This window comes from Nannospalax galili, unplaced genomic scaffold (genome assembly GCF_000622305.1).
Source record: "Nannospalax galili isolate Female #2095 unplaced genomic scaffold, S.galili_v1.0 scaffold800, whole genome shotgun sequence".
Taxonomy (NCBI): domain Eukaryota; kingdom Metazoa; phylum Chordata; class Mammalia; order Rodentia; family Spalacidae; genus Nannospalax; species Nannospalax galili.
The window spans coordinates 569,065-581,497 of NW_008347125.1; the positions used below are offsets into that span (position 1 = coordinate 569,065).

At 40.0% G+C, this 12,433-nt stretch overlaps 1 protein-coding gene across 15 annotated transcripts in view; it reads left to right on the top strand.

The window, feature by feature from the left end:
- The window catches only part of Afm (afamin), a 74,095-nt gene extending 64,825 nt beyond the window's left edge, over window positions 1–9,270 (top strand). For 12 of the 15 annotated variants that reach the window (XM_029568520.1, XM_029568507.1, XM_029568506.1 and 9 more), the window contains 3 exons: window positions 1,802–1,934; window positions 3,750–3,844; window positions 8,820–9,270. In XM_029568520.1, coding sequence (XP_029424380.1) covers window positions 1,802–1,934; window positions 3,750–3,844; window positions 8,820–8,889 — 298 coding nt within the window. In that variant the 3' untranslated portion in view covers window positions 8,890–9,270. The remainder of the gene's footprint in view (window positions 1–1,801; window positions 1,935–3,749; window positions 3,845–8,819) is intronic. The other 3 variants (XM_029568512.1, XM_029568511.1, XM_029568514.1) reach the window with 2 other exon arrangements.
- The last annotated feature ends 3,163 nt before the right edge of the window (window positions 9,271–12,433 follow it).

The following is a 12,433-nucleotide window of genomic DNA, read 5'->3' on the forward strand; positions in this document are numbered from 1 at the left end:
GAAGCCTCATTATTAATCACAAATGCGGGTCCAAACGAGATCATAGTCATAGGAGGAAGTCTTCTATCTTATTACTTTCATTTTGTTTCAGTAACATAATAATTCTGCTAAAGGCAGAGATTTTCCCAGTTTAGTTTCCCATTCCATCATCAGAGTTGGTTATCAGAATACTTAAAGAAGAGAAGTTTATACAAATTACGAAAACCAGGAGTAACTAGGGAAGGGATATCCACCAAAAGAACAGCAGTCATCAGCTTTCGGCTGGAACTTTGTCAAACAGCACTCTTGCCAAGAACCATGGAACTCTTGGAGCCAGCAATCCAGGGTTTGTAAGACCTGTGGGCACTGTTTGGGTTGACTTTTGGGACCCAAGAAGGCTATATTTTTCTGGTCCTTGCTTCCCTTTTGCTCTGAGGGCCTGTCTATCCTGCAGGTGACTACACTGCCTGGTGTCCAGGACCTGTTCTGGTTCCATGTGTGTTTGGGACTTTGTTAACAATGGCTAAGGGACAGCAAAGAGTGGGCTGCATTTTAGTTTTGGAAATAAATGCTTCAGTGACTTGCCTTGTTTCAGATCAGCTTCCATGTTGAGACAGCTGGGAGGGACAGCTGGTGGGACATGCTGGGGTCTGAGTGTCACTGGGACAGAAAAAAACTGATGGCAGCATGCCCTCTGCCCACTACTGGTCACTTGTCCCCATCATCTCCAGCTGATGATAACTATCACAATCTGTTTCTGCCACTTGCAGCAGTGCCTCCCAGGCAATTGGGTAGGGCTAAGGGCTGGAGTTTTCCATCTCGTAATATAAGTATTGTCTTTAGGGCAACAAAGCCTAAATTGCTTACTGTATGAACCCAGATTTAGCCTTTAATAGAAACAGTGACTTGGGACTTTGAGGTATTTTCTTTTTTACCTATGTATGGCACATGTAAAACCACTAAATGTTATCAAAGTGCATTTGAAAAAGAAGACTAAGAAAAGATGTTGAGACAAACAGTACAATGCTGGTTAATGCATGTGCCCCTTATTCTTTGTGAATGTGTGTTGTGTATGCACGCATGTGTGTGCAAGTGCACGCAGAGGCCAGAGGAGGATGTTGGGTATCTTGTGCTCTCATTTTCTGCCTTATTCCCTTGAGACAGGGTCTCTCACTGAACCGGGAGCTAGGCTGGCAGCCAGCAAATCCCAATGATCCTCCTGTCTCTAGCAGAGCACTGAGATTCTAGACAAGTTTGTGTGACCACAGGTGGTTTTTCACGTGGGTGCTAGGATCCAATCTCAGGTTGTCCAGAAAACTCTCTTACCCACTGAGTCATCTCCCTAGTCTCCTGCTCCCTAGTCTTCACTCCTCATTTTCCTTGTGGTATATCTCTCATCCTAAAGCAATAAAAAGTTTTTTGGTAACTACAAGCAATGTTACTTTGAAGGTTTGGATGGGCATTTTAGGGAAACATAGACTGTATTGGCATTTTGAATGCTCAAGGTGGTTAAGACATGCTGTTGCTGGCTGTGAGCAAGCTTGTCTGTGAGGGAAAAATGAGAAGCCAGGCAAGCCACTGTACTTCCAAATTCACTTATTAGTTTTTCCATTGATAACATGCAAGAGGCTCTCAGTCCCACTGTGCGGTACTTGTAATGTTCATTTGGAACTCAGTTGTTTGGAATGTGTGATAAAACAGGAGAATTTAATTTACTGCATTTCATCCATATACAGCAAAGTAGCAGACAGCAAAGATGTTACTCTAGTAATAATAGCAAAGATGACTAAAGTAATGCATCATTTCATTATTTCTGAGTTAGGCTCCTCAGCAACCTTGTGAAGCAGAAACCACATGCAACAGAGAAGCAGCTGCAGTCAGTGGTCGAGGATGTCACGCACCTGATGGAGATGTGCTGCCGTGCAGAAAAGAGAGAAACATGTTTTCACAAAGAGGTATCCCTGTTATCACAGTAAACGGAGGAGAGTTGATGCAAGAAAAACCTTTATCCCATGGCAACTATGAGCACATTAGAAGAGAACTCACAGTCTAGAGGGATTGGAGTAGCTTTCTATGTTTGGACTTCTGGCATCTTAATATTTATGTTTATTTGAAGGAACTGGGATTAGACATGAGTAGAAATGGACACAATAGTATGACACAGATGAGGGGCTGCTTAGAAGGGTGAACCAAAGACCTGTTGTAACTGTAGGGAAATGCTGCCCTTGAAAAAATACAGAAAAATTTAAAAATTAGCATTTTAAAAATTCGTTGGAGAAAACTGTAGGATTTTTGTTCTAGAAATTTCTGGGGCACAATCAGAAGAGTCACCCAGTGCTGTTTGGGAGCACAAGCTGAGAATCAGTTTAAAAAGGATTTTATTTTCTGAGTGGGCAGTTCATGGAGGGAGGGGTTGAAGAACACAGAGGAGAGAAGCGCAGGACCAGGGTGTGTGTGTACACATGCCAAAGTAACCCAGGAGACCGATTTTCTATAATTAATGTAATTGTAATTAAGAAGTGATTTTTCATAGGATTGTATAGTTGTGCAACTCAGTTTCCTGAGAACATCATGGTAGGATGTGGCTCAGCAAATTTCTGTAAAGTCTTGGAGAGGAATCAACAGGAGACCTGAATGGACAACTCATCTAAGGACTTGACTCAGGGCAGAATTTAGATATACGAGGTAACAGAGTCTATATAGAAGCCTGCGAGTATGTAGCTTAAAAACAAGCATCTCTATGCGTTGGCAAGAAAGGCTGGGGCTGGTTAGAACTGGGCTGAAGTTTAGCAATGGCCCTGGGAAGTATCTTCAAAGATAATAACTCTCATTATTGCTTTAACTGCTTACAGTGGCTCCTTTCTGCTGCTTCTCTGAGCTTATGCTTCCCATAACAATCAAGCTTTCTGACAATGGGGTTATGTGCTGATAGATCCACTGTAAGTTGATAAAAAATCATCAGTGGAAAATGCATTCAATACACTTACAGAGCAGCACAACCTAGCAGCACTATGTATTGTTGCATATGGTTCTTGATGGTCCTATGTGGCTGATGAGGAGCTGTGGGAAAAAACCCCTGAAATCATAATCATTTACTAAATACAGTATAGCCAGGAGTAGGCAAGCTGAAGCAATTTCTTAATTAAATAGTTAAAAAGGCCAAGTATTGTTCCCTTTTGGGATTCCTCCTCCAAATTAGAGGAAGAAATAAAAGTTATCAGAATACTGTAGTATACTAGTTGAAAGTTGTTAGGATTTTCAGACAAAATGTTAACTCTAAAGTCTGGCCAAGTTTACTTGAATTGATTATTCCAGCAATGATTCTCAGATTTTAGCATGCATCAGAATCAGCTGGAAGGATTCTAGAGCAAAAAGAGTGTGCTCACCCATAGAGTTGATTCAGCAGGTTTGGGTGGAATCTGATCATTTACGTTTCTAACAAATTTCCAGGTGATGCTGCTGGTCTGGGAACCACACGTTAGGAACAATTTTTCTGAGGTGAAGGTGTATATTTCCCTAACCCTCCCAATATTTCCATACATCTGACTTTTGAAAAGCTAAAACAAAGGATGGTAGCAGAAATTAAGAAACCACTGGACAATTACATAATATTAAAGAAAACGAGAGAATTGGGAGATACTCAATATGAGTAGAGGAAGACTAGAATATTTTAAAGTAAACTTTGTGGTGAATGAAAGGGTTTGCTAAAAAGGGAAGAATTAATCATGGAAATACTTTGGAATCTTACCATTAAAAGTTTATGCCTCTAGCTTCTATGTTTGTGGAAGGATTCTGAGTTTGACTGGAGACAAAGAATAACACCCAGGAGCTTCCCAAAGGTCTTTGTGGATCCAAGATTCCAGAGGTGAGAGGACTCAGCCTGCTGGCAGCCTGAGGAGGCTCCCAGAGCCACAAAAGACTAGCTGTAGGGAGGACCTGCAAGGCATTTGCTTTGTTTGCTTTCCTGAGACTGCAACTGTCAGTTATGCAAACCTGTTCTGCCAGTTAAAAGAGAAAGTGGGCAGGCTTGAAACCCTCCTTTCTTGCTATGGCTAGTGAAAAGAGAAAGCATTTTAAGAAGTGAGCCCTAAACAAAGGAGATTTCTAAGGAGGAAAAGGAGAGCCAAAGTCAATGTCAGAATGTTGACCAGAGTTAGAAGAAAACATAATGAAGAAACAAATAGAAAACTCAGTCTATTTTTGCTACACAGAATAGCCTAGTGTGTATAGCTTGTTCGTTCACCTACATACACATTACGGTGAATCTGGACCCGCCAAAGAAGAGGGTTTCACATTCCAGGAATTGCAATCATTAGCAGACCCAAAGGAGAAGATTCTATTCACACAAGTTCTCTAGTCCATTCATAGGAAATTCTCTGTATGAGGAATGATCCCTACGGTCCTATCATCTAACACAATATGAGAACAGAACAAAGTTTCCATGAATTAACAGAAGTTCAGAGGGTTTGACATGATGGTTATAAAACAGTATGAAATTTAACAAGAAAGGTCAAGCTTTGCTGTTAGATGTAGTACAACACAAGTTAATATGAAAAGAATCTATGATTTTAATAGTCTATACTTATAATATTCCCAGCTTAATGAGTCTGCTGTCAAAGCTGCAGCAATTGTGTGAAACAATTATGGAGAAAAACTACAATATGATTAATCAGGATGATAATATAAATATATATTGATCAGGTCACACTGAATTACTGACCTCAGTTTCTATTGATAAGCTACATAAGTTTGAAAATTATGTAAGTAGTACAGAATATGGTTCATAATAAATATTCAAACAGAAGAGCGGGGCACATTCCCTATTTCTAAGAGAAAATTAATTTTAAGTCTTCACTTTACATTCTCCTGTGGTTATAATTCCATAATAGTTTTAAGAAATATAATTTAATTAATATAGCATACATACACTTATTTTGACCCCTCTACCTGCAGATTGTCTTTTTTAGTAGAAGTAATATTATTCCTTTTATTGGTTATATCCTATTTCCTGATCCTTCAACTTCCCTTCAGCATCTATATAATGATTCTCCTAAACTCAATTAACATGTCCAAACTTCCTTTAGTTTCTGTGCAATCTTTCCTGTCTTATTACTTCTTTTGAAAGGTGTATCATTACTTTTGCATTGTCTAGGTTTATAGAAACTATGTTGTAACTGTAACATGCAAGCTCCCTGTCAATAAGTTGTTGCTAAACACTGGAAAGTGATAGTCTATTCCATAGCAAATTTATTGGAAATATTAGTTACAATAGCACCAAGAATGGGTTGACCTGGAAACAGATGTTATAGATATCACAGCTCAGTGAAATCTCATATGTTTTGTAACCTACTATTAACTGCATAAAATGGTGGCCCATCAATTTAGTTTTGTTTTTGAGCTGTGATTTCCTAACTCATCCTTCCTTTCTGAGAGCATTTATTGTCTCTGTTTCCCATGTTTACAATGCAGAAACACCTGTACTTTTAGCACACCACTGAAATAGTGCATGCTTTTACTTATATAATTTCTGTGATAGAATGTGGCATCATCTTGATGTGATATTTTGAAAAATCCCCTGGCTTTCTCTTTCAGTTGGACTGAGTTAATTTTAAACCTGATTCCTGGCTGACCTCATGGGATGTCTTCTCAGTGCAGTCCTCAGTTTCTTTTTCCCATGCTATACTCTTCCTTGAATTGTTTAAAGTTTTTCTAAACTTATGTCTATCAGTGTGAATATACTATTGATAAGCTACTCTTTTTACCTTTTTTCAAAATGACTGCCTGGGAGAAAATAATTTTGTGTCTTTGGTTTTTATTTTTATTTTTATTTTTTTGTGGTATTACTGATTTAACCTAAGGCCTCATATATGCAAGTGACCTACCACTGATCTATGTCACCCATCTCTTTTTTAGTTTTTAAAAAATTTGATATAGTATCTCTTTAAATTGCCCAGATAAGTCTTGAACTTGCAATCCTCCTGCCTCAGCCTCCTGAATGCTAGACTTATAGGCTGTGCCACCACACTTGACATTTGCATTTTCAAAGATTATTTTCTGCAGATATTTGCATAGTATTTTTGCTGATGTGCCAGTAGAAGAAGTCCTGTAGTTGTAAATAGTAGAATTAAATTCTGGTAACCTAAGTGAGAACAAATTTATGGAAGGAAATTGATGGTTTCAAGACTCTTTGGGAAGCCAAGTATGATAGTACAAGCTTGTAAATTCTAGCACTTGGCAGTGCGAGGCAAGAGGATCCAGTTTCAAACAATCCTCAACTGTACAAGGAAACCCTGTCTCAAAAACAGAAAGGAAAGAAGGAAAGACCTGTGAGAAGTGTGTAGAACTGGGTGTGGCACTGGACGTAGAACTCAGAACTCAGAACTAGACGTAGCTCAGAACTTGGCAACTCTGTGGTCGGCCTTTGGCTGCTGAAACACCTTTTCATGTTGCTGTTTTGAGCTCCTTTCTCCACTTTCATATATTGGCCAGTATTATTCACAACTGCTTTTTAAAACCAAGATTAGCTCTTACATGGATGCTTTTCTAGTTTTGAAATCATTGGTAGGATTTTGTATTCCTTTTGTAATTTTTATGTTCGACTATGATATCAGAAATGATGGGAAACATGTTTGTTAATTTATTTTGGGTTTTGTGTGCGGTATGTGTGTAGGTATGAGCCTATGAGCACACGTGCAGAGGCCATAGGAAGATGTTCTGCAGTATCCCCATGAGATAGGGTCTCTCCCTAAACCTGGAGCTCAACGTCTGGGCTAGGCTGTCTGGCCATCCAGTTCTAGGAATTGACCTGTCCCCACTCAACTGTATCTGCTCTCCAGTGCTGGGGTTACAGGTATGCACAACCATGTGCAGCTTTTAAGTGGGTGCTGGGGATCCAAACCAAAGACCTCTCCTCACGCTTGCACGGCAAGTGCTCTTACCCACGTGCCATCTTCCCAGCCCTGAAAAGATGCTTTAAAAGGGTCTCAGCAAATTGTTATGTGTAGGGAATATGCAGAATGGAGAAAGGATTGATAACCATGTCACAAGGGATGCAGAAGGGTAGACAGACAACTAATGCTTATCACAAATCCTAGTGCTACGTTCCGCAGTTCCCTAAGACCTAGCATCTTAGGAAATCAAAGAGGTCAAAGAGGGACAAATCTTGACACTGTAAGGATGATGCTTCCTATTTCTCTTCTGTCTTCCACATCCTATCTTATGAGCCCATGTTTTCTGCTTTTTTCATATATTTCAGAGAGGGTGTCATTTCATAGCCCAGCTTCCTTGAAGCTCATTGTGCTTCTCAGGCTGACCTTGAATTTGTATTGATCTGTTTACCTTAATCTTAGAGATGCTGGGATTAAGCCCAAGTGGATCACCATGCACCCGAACAGTGCTTCTTTAACGGTCTGGTGTGAGTTTTATCTCCAGCTGAGCACTTTCTCAGCTCATCCAGGGCCAGCCTCCTGGTTCAGATTCTTTTTAGGTGTGGGACATATCTCAGTGATGGAGTTTGCTTAGTGTGCACAGGGCTATGAGTTTAAGCCATAGTACCACAAGTGAACTAATAAAATGTTTTTTCCTAGATGCCTTCCTCCTACCTCACCCTAGCCAGAGACACATTTTCACACATTGATTATCATAACAATTACAGTTTACCAAGGAACTGTGAATTAAATGAGGTTGAAAAACCTGGATATGGAAAAGACTATATTACTATCAGTTTTGGAAAAAATGAACAAGACTAAATAAAGTCTTGGGTTAAGCTTATGGGGTAACTTCCTATGAAAATTGACTTTAAAAGTCATGAGCTATGAAAGAAACAAGGATCTCAAACTCCAGAAGCATTGTTCGAAGCAAGCCAAAAATATTTCTAATCTACCTGAATGGTAGTATGGTTCCATTTGAGGAGGGACTAAATCAGTGGCCCTCTAACCATCTTCCAAAGACTCTCAGGAGCTCTTAGGAATGCCAGTCAGCTCCCCCTCACACATGTGTACATGTGGATGTGTGAGTATATGTGTGTGCAGGTGTGCATGTTTATGTGTGTGAGAATGTATATATGTCTATGGGTGTGTGTCTATTTATGGGTGCATGTGTGTGTGAACATACCTTAGCAGTTGCATTCTAGGAACCCTTTCCTCTATAGTTCAAGAAGATTTCAGTCGTATCTATATATCTGTCTGGGCTTCTACTAATTACTTTTTTTTTCTTTATTTTGGTCTTTTTGAGACAGGGTCTCCCTGAAGCTCCAGCTGGCCTGGAACTCACTGTATAGACCAGGCTGGTCTCAAACTCACAGAGATCCGTCTGCCTCTGCCTCCCAAGTGCTGGGACTAAAGGTGTGCGTCACTGTGCCCGGCTCTACTAATGACTTTTATTTGAATAAAAACCATATACACAGAGTTGGGAAACTGGAGTTAATAGACAAGTTTGAGTGTGTGTCTTGGGTGGAGCTTCTCTAATTCAGTAATAGTTGTGTCATCCCTCCTGATGTCCAGTATGTGGTACAGGGGGAATCAGTGTAGCCTAGTCCTCAAATTGATGAGAAGCTGATGCTGAAGAGGTGTTCTTATCCTGCAGCAAATGAGCCTAACCATTTTGGGACTAGGAAGCAAGTATTCCAGACCTGATATTCTGAAAGTGGGAAAAGACTTAAGACCTTCAATTAATTGAGTCTTTTAAGGACTAGACCAGTGGGAAAGTCTCAAGCCTTGAAGAAGAGATATAGTGGAGGTCATCTCAGGCATCCAAATCAGAAGCATGAAGACTTCTATTTAGGGATCATAGTGGTTTTGATTCTTCCTCCCCTCTTAATAATTATATTTTTTTCCTCTTAGGGGCCCAGACTCATCACAAAGTGCCAATCTCTCTAGGAAGGCTAAATTACACCAGAACGTACCAATGTAGGATCATCACCGAGATCAGCAATATAGAAAATAATGATCAACAAAATAATTTTTTAGCTCCACAGTGTTGTACAGGAACACTGGTCAGTCTACGCCAAGTCTCTCCTGTTCAGCAAACTACATACTGGCTCCCAGACACGCCCCCTTCAGGGCTTTTTCCTCCACAAGCTCTGCCTCTCAAGAGCAGCAGCACAAACCCAGAGGACTTTCCAAGGCCTAAGGCTGATGTAATGTGTGGCCACATCTTGCTGGAAACTGGCAGCTCAGTCCCCACAGTGAAGCCCTCAAGGGCAAAGGGAAGCTGTCTGTGCCACTACTGTAAATGACCATTGATGAACTGAGGGGAATGTGCTTTCTAATAAAGACACCTTTCTAACTGCGACTGGGCTCTGTTCTGTCCTGTATGTACAATGTTGACATCATCAGCAACTGCTCCCAATGTGTTGGGCATTAAGTGATGACTAGTCTTCTCTGGAAATTCTGCTGTAAATAACAAAAGAATGTATAATTGGACTTATTTTTACTTTTTATAGATTCTTTTATGTAATAAAATAAGCAATAATAGTTTAGTGCTTACTAAACAAATGAATTATTTTGATTAGAGAAATAAAGAAAAAGTTAAAATTCTTACTATTATTCTCTTTACTTCACTTTAAAAAATATTTTATTATTTTTATTTCGTGTGTATGAGTGTATTGCCTGCATGTAGGTAAGTGCACCCATGTCATGCAGTGCCCATGGAAGACAGAAGAGGCCGTCAGATCCCCTGGAACTGGAGTTACGGACAGTTGTTAGCTGCCATGTGGGTGCTGGGATTTGAACCTGGGTCTTCTGCAAGAACAACCAGTGTTCTTAACTGCTGAGCCATCTCTCCAGCCCCTTTACTTCACTTTAAAAAATATTTTATTATTTTTATTTCGTGTGTATGAGTGTATTGCCTGCATGTAGGTAAGTGCACCCATGTCATGCAGTGCCCATGGAAGACAGAAGAGGCCGTCAGATCCCCTGGAACTGGAGTTACGGACAGTTGTTGGCTGCCATGTGGGTGCTGGGCTTTGAACCTGGGTCTTCTGCAAGAACAACCAGTGTTCTTAACTGCTGAGCCATCTCTCCAGCCCCTTTACTTCACTTTAAGTGATTGTTTTTCCCACTCCAGCAGCACCAGCATGTTCCTATACATTAGCAACATTCACATTTGCTGACTATCCCTGCATTCAGCACATTGTGAAAAATATCGCAGTCAGGGTTGGAGAGATGACCGAGTGGTCATGAGCACATACCGCTGTTGCAGAGGACTTGAGTTCAGTTCTCAGCACCCACAATGGGTGGCTCACGACCACCTCTAATTCAAGTTCCAGGGCATCCAATGTCCTCTTCTGGCCCCCGTGGGCACCTGCACTCATATGTGAACAGACTCATACATAGACCCATGCACATACACATAATTAAAAAAAACTGCACAGGATAATATAAAAGTGAATATAGTAAGACCAAGTCACTAATGAGTTGATCTAAAGAATTATAATAAAAGGTAATCATCACATTTCTGGTGTTTCAAGAATGGAGCAAATGGAGATCATGGGCACAGGGCTTTGAGATCACACAATGTAACGAGAGCAGGAAAAGTCTCCAAACAAGGGAGCTCAGAACCAGACTGTGGGAATGGCTTCAGGCAGAAAAGCACTGAAGGTGGTTTAGGGGTGTGAATGATCCATTTGGCTGTTTTGTGTGTGTGTGTGTGTGTGTGTGTGTGTGTGTGTGTGTGTGTGTGTCTGTAGGCACATGTGCAGCATGGCATGTATGTGACAGAGAACAAGCTCAGGTGTTGGTCCTCGCCTTCCACCTTGTTCTGCCTTGTTTGGCCACTGCTGAGACCAGGTTAACTTGGCCATGAGCGGCTGGTGATTCTTGTCTCCACCTCCTGTTTGAAGGTACACTGGGATTACAGATGTGTGCTACTTTGGCTTTATTTTGTTCTGGGATCTAAACTTAGGTCCTCATACGTATGCAGCAAGCTCTTTACCCACTGAGCCATCACCTCCACCCCAATTTGGCTGGTTTTAAGAGAAAAGAAGTAGTGTAGGCAATAAGAAGGGAAGGAAAAGGCTACAGTGAAGGGTGGTGATGGTGACATGTTAATTTACTTATACATACCTTTTCTCACATACTTCTTATATGCAAAGTACAAGCATTTGTATGTGTTATTCATATAACTTCCATAACTTTCCGATGGAGTAACTACACCCAGCCCTACTCATCTGCTGCTGGTTTTGTACCTGTGGATTTGGCTAACTGTAGATTAAAGATATAAAAACTATGACCATGCTAAGCATGTACAGATGTTATTCCTTGGCATCATTTCCTAAGCAATATACTGTAGTAACTATATACATATCATTTACACTGCATTAGGTACAAGAAATTGAGAGATGACAAAGTATTGGGGAGAATGAAGGTTACATGCAAACCGTCCATTTTACAGGAGGGACTTTAGCATCCTCAGCTTTTGATGTCTGAGGAGAGTCTTGGAATCAATCCCTTAAAACTCATGCTGTTAACATCCATGATGAGGTTATCCATGAGTTCAATTTTATCTGTTTCTTCTGTTTAACTTCTCAGCAAATCTCCTTTCTTCACCCATAAGATGGAATTAAAAGAATAATTTCTTCATGGGATCCTAATGATCATTAAACTATAATCATAATGATCATTTACTATAGGTAAAGCAATGCATTGCAAAAGGTAACTGGTACTATAATTATATGAAATTTCACATTTTTAGATCAAATATTGGCAACATTAGTGGCGCAGTCTACTACTGATATTAAATACTACTTGAAGTACAAACGGATGTCACTGAAGGTTTTTGTCTCCTTAATTGAATCCCCTTCTGTATTTGTTTCCCAAATACACACTTCAACCTAATAGTTACTCCTGATGTCTTTTCCATTTCACCAGCTCCTTTGCAAATGGAATTATTTTGCCTTAAGTTCTGAAACAAACTGAACAGCCCTAAACTACATTTCATAGTAATGCTGGCTAACTGAATATGTCATAGAATCATGAGCTAATAAAATACTTTGATGTTAAAGCCATATAGCAAAATTTCTAGCTAGTGGATCAGACTTGTGAAAAAAGACATATCTATAGGAGATCTTATATGATATTTCAGATAATTTACTAATTCATTAATTCATAATTTAACTGATTTTTATTGAGCACATCTTATACACAAGACATATGAAGGACAAAAATCATACAAAGATAAATCTGACAGGTTCTCTATCATTAATAACTATAATATGGGGGCTGGAGAGATGGCTCAGTGGTTAAGAATACTGGTTGTTCTTGCAGAAGACCCTGGTTTGAATCCTAGAACCCACATGGCAGCTAACAACTGTACATAACTCCAGTCTCAGGGGATCCAACAGCTTCTTCTGACCTCCACGGGCATTGCACGATATGGGTGCACTTACCTACATGCAAGCAATATGTGCATACACATTAGAAAACTAAATTAAAAAATAACTATAATATGATACTCA